At 33.2% G+C, this 15,177-nt stretch overlaps 1 protein-coding gene across 4 annotated transcripts in view; it reads left to right on the forward strand.

The window, feature by feature from the left end:
* The window catches only part of LOC138940677 (nephrin), a 224,172-nt gene extending 212,136 nt beyond the window's left edge, over positions 1–12,036 (forward strand). For 3 of the 4 annotated variants that reach the window (XM_070309785.1, XM_070309784.1, XM_070309786.1), the window contains exons 12-15: positions 3,709–3,972; positions 8,337–8,576; positions 9,967–10,079; positions 11,558–12,034. In XM_070309785.1, the coding sequence (XP_070165886.1) occupies positions 3,709–3,972; positions 8,337–8,576; positions 9,967–10,079; positions 11,558–11,626 (686 nt within the window). In that variant the 3' untranslated portion in view covers positions 11,627–12,034. Of the gene's footprint in view, positions 1–3,708; positions 3,973–8,336; positions 8,577–9,966; positions 10,080–11,557 lie in introns of all 4 variants that reach the window. The other variant, XM_070309787.1, reaches the window with a different exon arrangement.
* Positions 12,037–15,177: the final 3,141 nt, after the last annotated feature.

Here is a 15,177-nt window from a genome sequence, read left to right on the forward strand (position 1 = left end):
GCCCGCGTCGGTCGCGCGCTTTTTTGCGGGAATTTAATGAAAACCGTAATTGAATATGTTCATTACGAGGTATAACGCCTGTCGTACCGCCACCGCTGTCGCCCTCGCCGTCGTGCTAGCTCCTGAATCCTCGTGTCGGACCGGAGAAGTTTTGTCCGTTTCGCAGTCATGGGTTGCCCGTGTTTTCAACGGTCCGCGATATCGCCTCGTCGACGGACGGGTAACCAAATCGATTTTAGTTTGCCGTAAGCACCGCGGACTATTCTTTTCCCGCTTCGGCTAGTATGACCTGTCCGTTCACGGTAATTGGACATATAATTTATTTCGTATATCGGTCCAATGTATTCCTTATATAATTACCGAATACGCGTTTTCCTGCGCGCGCGGCATTTCCAGATTCGATGCTTGATAATCGTGTATCGATACTGGGTAATCATTATTAAAATTCCACATAATATTATTTATTATTTACACAAATATAATACGTTTTACCCACGTATATAATAAATACCATGTATACAGGGTGTAACAGAGCGCCCGTATCAGCAATTTTTTGAGGAAACGATGCATTTTCATGAAAAACAATGCATTTTCATCCAGAAGTTGTAGAGCTCTAAGTGGCTCTAAGTTATATAATAATATTAGTATAACCTTGAATAGCATCGTCAAGGTCATAATATAAAAATCATTTTGAATTTTTTAAATGGAACCCTCTATTTTCCGTTACATATTCTTGTAGCTTATCTCGAGAGCTTTCCAAAACACTAATAAAGTATTTTTTTATCAAGTACTTTTTGAGTTATTTTATATTTTAATCTGACATATTTTAATATAAAAAATTAAATATCTCGTAAAATATTTTATTTTTTATATCAAAATATATCAGATTAAAATATAAAATAACTCAAAAAGTACTTGATGAAAAAATACTTTATTATAGTATTTCGGAAAGCTCTCGAGGTAAGCCTTTTGGTAAGCTACAAGAATATGTAATGAAAAGAAGGGGGTTCCGTTTAAAAAATTCAGAGTGATTTTTATATGACTCTGTTACACCCTGTATACAAAAATAAATATCTATTGAACGATGTTAATTACATACGAAAAATTGTTTGTTCGGAACATTTTCGCTTCAATTTAAACGATCTATTAATGCGAAAAACTAATTTCGTGAAAAACGATTGCGAAAAACATTTTCGTTATTTTCAGACTTTTTATGCTTTTAAAATCATAAAATTTTTATGTACACCTTTTTTATTCGTTCGCACATAATACGGCATTGAATAGGTTCAATTTTAGAGAGCGATTGCGAGTTTCGAATGCAAATATCAGCGGAAACATATCAAATTCATAAAGATGAAAACAACAGTAATATTTTAGATTTTGTGTAAATATAAGTTGAAGCTAATTTTCGATTTTTAATGAGCAGTGTATGTAATATCGCGATACGGTATCGTGTTAGAAAACTGTCAAAACTTTAATTTTTTTCTCAGTAACATCTTTTACTGTCATATGCGCAAGTAATTGAGTGACTAATTGGTTTTCTTTCCATTCATTTTTTTGATAACATATATTAAAAAATCAACTCAAAAAGTTGTATATAAATAATATAAATATATATATATATATATAATAATAATTCAACAATTATAATCAATTAAACTTAAGAATCAATAGGTTTGAATTTTTCGAGGGAACTTTGCTTAAAGAGAGAAGAATTTAATTTAAAATATAATTATAGAGAGTTAATAATAAAAATTAAACAGAGTCACAAATAAAGTACATTGTATGAAATTTATCTTGAAAACGTATTGGCTATAAATTTGTCAAAAAATACGCGATTGAAGATATTAAGAATACTGAAACTACATAAATTTTCTCCGAGTAATGTAATTTTTTATTCAGGGAAAAAAGGAGATAATTATAAATTTCCGCATTTTTCCCCTTGAGAACGGATCTGGCGATCTTGGAGATTATACTCGCGATATGAGCATGGATAATAAAGCAGATGACGGAAAATAAGCGCTTTAAAACTGGCGCTTTAATCCGTAGCCGCCGTCTGTGAGCAACGACAGTGCTATTAGCCTTCCTCTCTTTCTCCGGGCTATTTTCTTCCGTTTTGCACTTTCCGGGAGATTAGCGATGGCAAAAGCAATTGCGCGATACAGGACGAAAATAAATGCAATGGAACCGTGTAATAATGGACAGGACATACGTCGGCAAGATACACCGCAATGATCTTTCGTGTTCTTCTTCTTGTTACATTCGCAACAACTGAGAGAATCTCGCATTGGCCGCGATGCTTTTGGAGAATTCGCGAGAGAAAAATCCGCAATTTCACCGCTATCTCTCTGTGTGTTACATTTCATTATATTTCTTACATTATATAATATTACAAATGTTATTAACTTATGTTATTAACTTAGAAACTAAAACTGAAAAAATATAAGGGAAATTAAATGGATCGAGTGTGCTAACCTTCTATCTTTGAAAAGATCACACAGAGAATGGAACAATCTTTGATGCGTCGTTACATGTTCACGAGAAACAGAATTTTGCTAAGAGCTAGTCTGATTATTAATTTATGGATTTTTTATAGTGCGAAAAATTATAAAACGATATGTAATGGCTGATAGTAGAATTTTTTTAGTCGCGTTTGTAGGTATATAATATGGATTCTCGGCTAATGCACCACCGGCGTATCTGATAATAATGGTTTCGCGTATAATATAATCTTATTGCCTTAAAAACGCGGCGTAATTTTCGCTGGGTAATAAAGCGAAATTTGTGAAACGCGCGCATTGCGGCAATCTTATTTTTCTTATATCGTCAGAATTTCAATTTTGGCGCTCTTGTAGCGGCTTAAACTTTCCTCGTAAAAAAAGATAAACATAAAGAGATAAATTTATAATATACTGGAACGAGATTCAAAATAAATGGAAATATGACAAAAATATATATATTAACTTAAGTGGAGAAGAGACCATTAATCGATCTCATAGTCGCTGTTATTTTTCCTCAAATCGAATTAATCGATTTGAGGAAAAATAACAACGGCCGTATACAATGAGAAAAAAAATATTAACTGGTTTAATTACATTTAGATAATAACAGCACATAATATGTAAATCTATGATCATATTAAATGTTTATATGTACGTATAACGCTAATTGTAAAATCTTTTAAAATATTTGCTTACTAAATTGTTGCTGTTTGTTATTTTATCAAATATTGCATCAAATAAATATTTCTATTTATCTTTGTAAATATGAAAAATAGCGTTGGTAACGTGTTTGTCTGAAGATTGATCTTGCTGATTTATCTACGAATTTTATGTTTTGCAGTTGAAAATATCAGAAACGTAATTGGAAGAACATTTTTTTATACGTAATATATAAACCTGCACATTTTATCACGGAGAATGACTTTTTGTCCAACATTTAAGAGAGCTCCAAAAGATAAAAGTTAGGAGGATTTTTAGTAAAGAATAGAAGAGAAAGACAAGAACAAAAAGCAAAACGAGAAGAAAATAAATTGATTCGAAAAATGAACTGTGCTTTCTTTTTGAGGGTCTCGTGTCTTCTATCCCTAATCAAATACCCCATTCTCTCTCTTGCTCTCTCTCTCTCTCTCTCTCTCTCTCTCTCTCTCTCTCTCTCTCTCTCTCTCTCTCAGTTCTCACGATCTCCAAAGCCGCATCTTCTTCGCAGGCAGACCTTACCCGTTGCAGAACTGCACCACCTACAACCTGAACGGTTCCTGGGTAAGGATATCCTGCGTCGAGGGATACGACGGCGGTCTGCCTCAGAAATTCGTCGCCTTCGTAGGCAAACGGCGTCTGGAGTCATCGAGCCCTTCTTGGCAGTTTCAGATGCTCAAGCCGGCAAAGGTCGAGCTTTACGCGATAAACGCGAAAGGTTCGAGCGAGCCATACGCTATAGAGGTCGTCTTGAAAGGAGTAGCCAAGTTTACCGGTAAGTTTCCGTCAAGTCCAATCACGACTATCGTCACGCGGTAACGAGCGAAGAAATAACTCGCTCGTGATCAGTGCCGCAAAGAGCTATGATCCAACTCATGATTTTACACCAACTATTTGGTAATTGATGATATAATCCGTGAAAATTGGTAATCTCTTGTCGAAGAATAAAAATCCTTAGTTTTGCTAATACCAAATTTCAATATTATTTTAAGAGACTATCCGTCTTCTTCTAGAACTAAAATTTAGAGATACGAAAAAAGAGTTGATTAAATTACAATTAAAATTTAACCTTCGGTTGTTTAAAATTATTACTTTCAATAATTTTGTTAACCTAACCGTCGTATCTTTGTCGATTATATCAACTATCAAACATTCGATATATTTAAAAAAAAAGGAGAGATAATGAAGTTATATTATATTATGTATTACTTGTATAATCACTTCAATCCGAAGAAAAAAAATTAATGAGAAAATAACGCAATTAATATTACCTATATTATTGATATATAAAAAAGAATTATTCATTAAAAATATTTGTTCTTAAATGATAATTATATTCTTTGGCACATGCTACGGCAAAAAGGCATCAATATAAAAATTAAATTCTTTTCTACATGCATAGTATTTTACATAGTTCATAATATAGTTTGCATGATAAAAAGCTCATAAATTATGCATAGGTAAAAATCTATGGAGAACAGCTCTAGGGAAATTTCAGAGTAATCCTTTCCTTAATTCTTTCATTCATGATGCAAATAATCATGAGCGCATAGAATCGATATCCGCACTATGTATCCGCACTAGAACCAAAACTCTTTTCCTCCTTTTATCGTGCATCCTTTATTCCGTTTTCAATTTACGCGAATTGACGTTCACGTCAAATCGTAGTTTATCGATCGACTAGCTGGCCGTTCGCCTGTTATTCATTCGGACTCTTTGGTAGCAAAAATACAATGTATGATAAAAATAGCATATTGCGCGAGAAAATCTGCACTCTGCCGATTTTTGTGTATTAAACTCCCGCGTTTTTTTTTTTTTTTTTTATGTTCCATAAAAAGTGCCCACTGCAGAAATTACAATTATGAAGAGTTTCGCTTTGTTTGACCACAAAAGATTGCAAACAAACATATTCTAATAAAAATGGTACGCTCGAATTCGAGATGTTTACAATCCATAGCATATTTTTCTATCAAAACAAGAGATACAAAAATTGCCATTGTTACAGAAGAGAAGTGGTTAACATGAATTCATCATGCATACACATTGTTAAATATATGTATATGCAGTAATATGAATTATTGTATGTGTGTGTGTGTGTGTGTGATATAAAATTAATATAAATTTAAAAAATCATGTGAATTTAAAAATCTTATTAACATTATACATGTAATCACATACATAAAAATAGAATCAAAATTGCGTATTATAAAATTTATGCAAAAAAATTTATGTAAAAAAAGTGTATTACGAAAATGTATCATTTTGTAAAAATTATTACCTAAAGCGATAATTTACGGATTTACGTTTTTCTTGCTCCTGTTTGCATATTTGAGGAACAAGCGTGTTAAGTTCTATCCTTCAATTTGAATGGCTGTGACGCCATCTCAACCGGAAATGCTAGCGACGACATGTAAATGATCCCTGTTGAATAGTTCGGCGCGCGCAAACGAGGTCAGCTTTGGTCGAGCTCGTTGCCGGTTTCGCTGAAACATGCGCGATCGACCCTCACAGAAAATTTATGAGCGTCAAAATTTATGAGCCATTATTATGCATTTCGCTTTTCCCTGCGTTCGCATCGCGCTCGCTTTCTCTCCATTTTCTCGACACCCAGTAGAGACAGGATTTTCTCTATCGAAAGTGATCGTCGCTTTCGTTAATTCACGGATGAGAAATCGCAGAGATGCGATAAGGATAAGCTTACAAATGTAGTTTCTAATTATGTATAATTCATTTTACATATTTTAGTTTACATACCAGAGAAATTCGGTCACTGCGTATTTTCAACATTAAACATCGTAACGATTTTAATAAAATTTGCAAGAGTTTAAATTGTGTATTAATATAAATTCTACTTGAAATTAATTGTTAAGTCGTATTAAAAAATTTAAGAAAGAACTATCAAAAACATAACGTTATCAATTAAAAAAAAATTGACTAATAATTATATCTAAGGAAAAATTAATTTCTGAAAAACTGTCATATTTAAAGCTTTTTATATTTAATTATATTTTAACTATTTTCACGTCGTAGATGGAAACAATGGCGTCGTATTTAAATACTAATCCTCCTTGTTTCGTAATTTATCGAGAGAATCGTCGATTGTCAGTAGCGAATATCACAAAAGCAGGACACAGGTCGCATACCACGGTTCGTTTCAACGCGAAAGGACGTAAAAGAATGCGGGCCTTTTGTTGCTGTTAAAGGAAAGAAGGAGCGTGTTCTCTCTTCGCCTCGTGATAGGTTGCCTTCCTTTAATGTGTTTCCTCGATGCTTCGTTCGCATTCAATTATGCCTCGCAACCAATGGTGGTAAATAGACGCACTTTGTGCTTTGTTAATTAGCATTTAACTGAAACTTGATTGTTAATTGGAAACAAATTAGCTGGCCGGTTGTTTGTAACGTGCCGATGCGACGCGCAACTTCAATGGATACCTGTTTACAAGGCGATCGAATTACAAGCCTCGCTACGATACTCGCAATTTATATCAAATACTCTGGAAATTGTATTTTGATTAATCTAATCGAATTTTCATTAACGAAAATATTGAGGTACTAGTAGTTTTCATATTTTGAGCAATTAAAGAAAAAGGATTTTGTGTCGATTTTAAAATTCCTAATAGATATAGCAATATTCTTCTCTATCTAATTTCAGAATTTTGGCTTGAGATTTAATTATCGTGATGTGCAACGTTGAAAATTTTTAAAGATCATAAAATAAATTTCTTTGGTTAAAAATTTGGAATAGTAATAACCCCGATATACTCTACGTAATCTTCTGACTGCAAACGTGTCATATCTACAATCTTCAGTTAATTTCGGACTTTAGACAGAATTTTCATATAAGACCTTATTTATCGCAAACTGTGTTAAATTGTATATGGGATACTTCTAAACTTTCAAATTACAATTGGAATCTTCCAAATTATTTTTCTGTTTCTATCGCGTAAAAATATTGATAGGAACTTGATAAATATATAATATTTACATAATTACAGAAAGCACATTCGATGTGTGTATTATTCCAAAATTTCACATTAGCCTTTTTTAGAATCAAGAAATAATTAACAAAATGATTACTGTGTGCCGGTGAGAGATTTTTGTCAGATGAATCGGTTTTGCCGGACAGCGTTAGTCGAAGAAGAGGAGTAATTTCGGGACACCCGGTGTACACGCTCGCACACGTATACGCACACCCGTTCCGCGGTTTAAAGCCGAATGATTAACGACGGCGCGGAAACGACGCGAGCGTCGGGCGCGTCGTTCCCACAGAACCGGAGCTATTCCTAATCCGCTGCATAGCTCTCAGACTTTCTCTCTCTCTCTTTCTCTCTATCTCTCTATCTCTCTTTCGTCTGTTCTTGCACCTCGCAAAGCGAGCGACTCACAAATCAGCCGCAGCGTTAGGCTACCGTAATGCAACCTGCCACGAAGTTCGAAACGATCGGATCCAACGCCGTGCCTTAATTGGAAACAGATTACGGCTCGTGCCGACGAAGGTCCGCACGAGCCTGCCGAGAACGAGAGACGTCGGACAGGTAAATTGGAACGCTCGGTCGCGTCTGATACGCGGCTGACCACAGCCACTGTGCGAAATCTTAAGCAGGCGTATGTACGCGAATGTACCGATTTGTCGAGAAGAAGGAATGCGATAGGAACAGACGTTAGATGAACAGACAGATAGATCGATTGATTGAGAGAAGCTGAAAGAGAGATGTAATTGATCAGAGTCGAAGAGAGAACATAACTTTGACAAAAGCGTACATCGAAGAATAAAAATTTCTAAATATATATATATATGCAATATTAGTTAATTATTGACAAGGATTTATGTATAAAAGGAAATACTTATTTCCTCTAATATTTGATATGGTGATAATAATAATAATAATAATAGTAATAATAAGTGACGATTATAGCAAGATAATAGTGTTAATTCTAACAATGATAATATATAACGATAAACTATATAATACAAAATATACTCTAGTTTTTCTCTATATAATATACCGCAGATAAATATATAAAACGCATCTAGATTGACACAACCCTATTACATAAGAGTTGCCGGAAGAAGATTGCCACCACGTGGGATACATTATTTATAGACCGATGGGACTAGAGTAGATATTTCATTCGCAGGCGAATCGACGTCCTCGGTCGATATGTCACCGATATTGATTGGACTTGGTGGCACAGCGACCGGTTTGGGGTTAATCGTGACCGGTGTGCTAATGGCGCTCTGGAGAAGGCACGCGGCCACCCCGGCGAAGCCGAAACCGCCGCAGCAGCCTAGCATAGCTACTTTCGCGGGAAAGGGCGAGGAGGAGGACGGCAATCCGGATCTTATACCCACGACGGCCTTGACCAATCATCTCACCGGTAAGTTTGCTTAATTTAAAAAATTCTATGTTTATTTATCGATGAAAAAATTTTCGTGAAAAGTATAGATAGATTAAAAGAACTTGGCATAGAAAAATTTGATTCGTAAATTTAGACTAACATTTTAAGAAGGTTTGGATTTTTTTTCTCTTTTTATTTATCTCTAATTTTGCAATGTATTAAAGAATTGAATGATTTAAATTGATACGAAATTACAATGGATAAAGAGAAATAAACCTCGGAATTTTTAAGCAGATTTATATCGAACAATATCCTGTATCAATTTCTTTTAATTTACCTTTTACAGTTAGTAAAATGCTCTTGAAGCATTGCGAGAAAATTCACTGTATTAAATCACAAAACGTTGAGATAGGGATTTGCCATTTAAATCTTACAAGCGCCCCTTTAAGAAAGGACCGAAAGCATATCGTCCGGGCATAACCGGCCATCTCATTCGGTGAATTTCTACTTAGACTGATGAAACTGTCGTATTTATACGAGGATTTCAAGAATATCGGGTTTTGCCTTAGACAGGATAGGGTGCATTAATGGTACTCTCAAGAAAATTGCACATATGGTATACGGACAGCTCTGGGATATCGGCATATGCATCACGCAGAGCACGGGAATACATGCATATGCATACATGTATGTATATATGGTACACGCAGGAATACGTATGCGTTCTGTAATCCATGCGAGAGAGGATTGTATCTGTATAGAAGTTTCAAAAGAAGCAATAATGTTTCGCATGATTTTAGATCACAATCTTGCTAATTAAAATTGACAATGTAATACATCTATTATAATTTAATTAATATTTAACAAGAATCAGATATATGCATTAAGATAGAAAAAATAATTACATTGAACCCATAAATCTTGAATTCACGAAACATGTGTGAAAATAAATTCCTGTTAAATCTATTTTGTTAGAAAATTAAAATTTAATAATCATAACGTTTAATATTTTCCATAAAATTTAGCAGCAGTTGAATCAATGTAATTTAATAACAATACTATAGCTTCGAATGGATTATCCGCCAGTCAGGTAGCAAATACACATTATTCGAAGGATAAGAACATGTTTCACTATTTTTTTTATTGTTATTGGTAAAGTCTCGAATGCGGTTTCTCGGTTTTCCCACAATGTCCGAAATAAAAGCATTCCGATGCTTCCGGGCATCTCCAATTTTCCTTCGCAAGCCGCGAAACTTTCGCAAACAAAACAGTAAGGAGCAATCGAGAGTGCCGCCTCGCGAGAAGGAAACTAGCTAAAGTTGCTAAAGTTGCCGCTGAGAGAGAAGTTCAAAATACTTTGCGAAATCCGCAGGCTTACTTCAAACCGATTATACGATTGACGCTAAATCCGTCCCGGGACTTCTTTCAGACAGAAAGCTTCCTCGTTACGGGTCTCTGCCACGAAGACCACGTCAACTGGAAGGACGTGAGACGTCCCACGATGTCCTAGAAGATTCAGATTACCCGAGAGCATCGCCGAACGTGAGTAATCTGCTAAGGCATTAGTTCCTAAATTCTAAAGGCCAGCTCGCTCTCATAGGAGAAAAGTTGAAAAAAAAAGTTGCTTTTAAATAATAAGAAAAGATTTCCCGAAGTGAGAGATTAATGGTGAAAATAATGTTTATAAGAATTACTTGGAATGTTATATTATTTATGATAAAATTTTTTATGTAATAATAGATAAATCTAATTGATCTTGAAATATATAAAAAGCAAAGTTTTTTCATCAAAGTAATTAAAAAATTTTATGCTTTTATATATATCAATCTTAAATGCCTATCATGCCTATTTTTTTTTAAGTAGAGCAATAGAGGAGAACACAAGAACTTATAAAATAATTAAAAAAGGATGAAATCGCGCAGAATTTTAGGAACTTCCGATTTAAGGAGATTTAGAGTGAACGCATATATCTGCATATGTTCCCTAATAATCCCGAACACAGAAAAGCACTTTCGAATTTGATTCGATCTGCTTTATGATTTCACTTATCGCCATCTTCTTGCGAATCAGATTTAGTGAGCGAGAAAACGTTTCCGTTGCGTCTGATACGTTTATTCTGGATAAGGAAAAAGTATAATTGTGTCGAGATAAAGTATTGTAGTTTGTTTGTTGTTAAATTTAAGCTATTTTAAAAATTCACTGAAATATTTAAAGTTGTAGAACATTTCTTTTCTCTACCTTTTCTTTGGAAACATCACTTTACTGAGAGATCTCGGTAATTATGTAAATTTTATATTTTATAAAATGTGTGAGTTTCTTACAGAAACTTGACATAATATATTTTTAGAGACTCCGATTAAAGTAAGGATTATTTATTCGGGAATGTATTTTTCAATTTCAAGTTTCAACATTCGAAAATTCTTGGGATCCGTCGCCAGCGACATATATATATATATATATATATATATATATATATATATATATATATATATATATATATATTATTCTATGGTATTATAAAAATACTATAAAAGTACTCGCTATGAAAATTCTATGATAGTCCAACTAACATAAATAAGAGAAGTTTTCCGCAAATAGATCTTGAATTCAATTCCTCTCCGGTCGTCGCCTGTTCATTTTTCTAAGTGGTATCGTATATTTCCATCGGGACAGGTCTTTTAACTTTAAACCGTAAACAAATATCTTTTCGATTGAATTCGGCAATAATATCATATCAACGATGGTATCATAGTATATAAATATTTTCTTGCATGTTTTTCTCTTATCTTTTTTCATATAATTTTAAAAACAAAATGTTAAATAAAATTTTTAACAGTTTTGTTGATTTACAAAATTGTGTGTATAAATTCTTACATAAAATGCAAATCTTTAATCATTTCAAAATATTTCTTGTTCAACGATCACACAATTTGTTTTACAACAATAATTTTATTTGTTACAATCTCTTCTATCTTTTACCTTTTCTTTCACTCTATTTTCGTTCTCTTGGTCTACTTCAGACATTCTACAGTCTTCAAAGGCCGCACTCGGAATCGATCAGCAGGAGTATTCAGGAGAGCTGCATTTAAGGGTCAAACACCGGGTGGTGAGACATTAAGAGGAGTGGGCGATCGGCGCGGCATTCTAGAGGGATAGACGGGAAGATTCAGATGTCTGTTGCATTGTCTAACTTCCGGATCGTCGACTATCGTTCAACAAGGTATAGAAGATCCCTGGACCATAGCTGATGGAGACTGTAGACTTCGGAAATGAAGGAAATAAAGGAAATGAACACGCTTCTGCGCGCGTTCAAGCGTACCAAAGACATTTATATAGCCACTTGATTCACACTACGCCTTTGTAAATATTGTATATAAATAAAACACATCAATTTCGTGTTATATCATTTCTATGCTGAGTCTTATTCTCTTTCGCGACATCATCTTTATCATCCTTACAAGTATATGATCTATTTCTTTTTTTTTGTGGATGTGCGTTATTATCAATGTTTCACGAGCCAATCGGATAAGATACAAAATAAACAAAAGATTTTTTTATCTAATTGTAAGAATTATTACATAAGTGTATTTGATTTTGAAATATATATATGCATATTTATGCATAATTGAATTTATATGAAATTCTAGAAATATTTATGATTTATTTTTATTTCACATATTTATTTTTTTCCTTATAAATACGACTTTTAGATTTTTCAATCTGATCATTTTGCGCGTTGCAATATAATTCTTCTAATTTTTATGGAAAACTATAGATTAAAGTGTGTTTTTTTTTTGCAGGAAAGTCTGACATCGAATTTTTCAAAGAGATATTAGTCTCGTAAATTGTAAAGTGAGATCGCGTGGAAAATCTGGCATTTATCTTATACAAACGCGCGAACTTATCTACTTATTCAAAGGTTCTCCTCTCTTCTGTCGCTTTTATGGAGCAATACACGTTTTCTTCCTACGGGCGGCGACAATGTGGCGTGTACGCGTTATCCTGCAAAGAAAAGCGCAACGAGAGCGGCATCACGAAGTAAATCGCATAAAGCATAACTGCATTGCGGCGAGGAACTAGCAGCATCTTCTCGGTCTCTTTTCATGCCGCTTTTCCTGGCTGTGAAGCAAGAATCTCCTTGAACGCGTCTCTCTTCTGGGGACTCTTCTTCAGTTCTTTTATTTTCTCATTCAACTGTCTTGATGGTTCATTGCCGTTAAATACGCGGAATTATTGCTGTAGTTCAGTTATTCTCGACATAGCGTTAGTTAACGGAATTTATATTCAGAATTCTCTGTTTTTATTGAGATTGCGCATAGTTAAAAGCTGTTTATCCCTTTGACAAGATTTTTCTTTTAAAAATATAGAGTAAAATATTAATATTCTTCTGAATTACAGAAAAGTAAATTTCAGAGAGTTCTAAACAAATAATAAAAACTTCTTTATCTATTTCCGCTTAATTTTAATTTTAATTATTTTGTTAATTTTCTGATTAATTTATGGATAAATTTATCTCAATTAAAATGCTTTAAATAATAAAATTTTTATATATGTAACGTATGTTATAATATCTGTTATCAAGGAAAATATTTATATATCTTTTACGTCTAACGAATGACAGTTAATTACGATATGTCAAAGAATATCCCGAGTCGCACGTGAGGTGACGATCCTTGTGAAGGAGTTAGATGTATAAGTCGCGCGAGGATCAAGACCAAACTCAAACAATGAATTTGGAAGGTTCGAGCCGAAGTTTAATCCTCCGGGCGATTACAGCTTAAAATAAACTGTGACATTGGCTTGGCTATATTTGGCGCTTCTGGTTCTGCCGTTACATCTTAGAACTGAAACTTTTATGATTTCACGTTTGGCCGCGTCCGTTTAAGTTTGCGCGCACAAACTCGCTCAGCAACTGTCACGAATGCCTGCCGCGGTACATTTACATGCTCAAAACTCTGCATACAATTTACATCTCGCCGCGAGTCGCAGCCCCGGAAAACGCAAGCACTACCTAAAGTTCATCTCGATGTTAAAAAGCTGATTTTTAGCAAAATATTCGTAGAAAAGTGGTCAATTTGAAATTCGTGATTTTTGCGAAAAATCACAAATTAAACACTATTCAAATTAGATTATAAATGTCATGTGAAATATTGGCAATATTTTAAAAGACATTTCAAAATATTTCATTTATGCAAAAAGTTCATAGTACTATAGTATTCATAGTATTGTGAAAAGAACATATTCTTATTCTTTTGTACATATGAATACGCCAAACCTTCAAATGCCGCGAGCATTTTTATGTCAAAGAAATACCTTGCAAAATCCATTGACATGCATATAAATCATCCTTATAATTTCAACCGCGAATAAAAACCTTGTTAAACGACGCGAACATAAATCATCGGCGAGAGGAAATCTGCGAAGTTTTCTTCAAAACTGGCGAAAGATAATTTATACGCGGACGTATACGCGAGTTGCACACCAGACTCTAATTGAAGGCGGCGTTTATCAATCTCTATTGCGATGCAACGTAATCAGCAGGCGAATGGTTCATCACTCGGAAGAAGATTCCTTGGAATCTCAAGAATCGAGCAGAGCAATTTATTCTTACCTGATTCTATCCGCGCAGAGATGTGGTTTTTCTAATTTTTCTTATCACAGAGATTACATAATCAGGCAGTTGACGAATATCGCGTGGAAAAATCCCAGTGTCCAACAGTCGAACAGCGACACATCCTCGGGCTGGTCTCTCGGGAGGATAAGAAAAGCTTTCAGCAAGGAATCACGTGTAATCAGCTAACTGTTGCGTTCAAACAGCTCTTTGCACCTGTTTATTATAATAAAAATAAGTAAATTAAAATTTATTATAATGAAATTTATTATAATCAATATTAAAATAATATCTAATCAAATAATATATAATAATGAAAAAAACATAATAAATTCAATATAAAACAAATACATATTAAAATCATATTAAATATAATAATAAATTTATCATTTATTTAAAAATTATTGATTAAAAATTATATTAATGATATTATATTGATTATACTAATGATAAATTATTAATATATTACCAAATAATTATAATTCATATTTTTAAATAATTTATTATTTTTATTAGATAATTTATTATCTATAAAATAAGTAACTTTATTATATTTCTGATAAATTTATTATTGCTATAAACTACTATTATATTCTGCATAATTTATTATTTCTCAATTTTGTTATTTTGCAATAATTTATATTTCTAATTTATCGTAGTTTTGTTATCTGATAATTGAAATGAGAAAGGATTACTTTTAGTTTGTATAATGAATATTTGTAATTTAATGATTCTTTCATCCATTATTATCTTCAAAAAGTTGTACACAATATGAAATATAATTTTTTTAATTAAATTTACTATTATATTATATAAAATATATCAATAATATACTTCAACTCGGATATAAACAATCTATACAATATATAACCACTTATCCATTTATATTCTGTCAATTAGCCGAATGGTTAGTAATTGATATCAAATATTTCCAGCAGAATATGTTACAATATAATTAAATGTAATCAATTCCATTTCAACCTCTTCACAGTTCCTCTTTTCAGAATAATTCGAGATTAGTTTAATATA

The sequence above is a fragment of the Polyergus mexicanus genome, unplaced genomic scaffold (genome assembly GCF_030449975.1).
Source record: "Polyergus mexicanus isolate NDT 795.1 unplaced genomic scaffold, iyPolMexi1.0 SCAF_17, whole genome shotgun sequence".
Taxonomy (NCBI): Eukaryota; Metazoa; Arthropoda; class Insecta; order Hymenoptera; family Formicidae; genus Polyergus; species Polyergus mexicanus.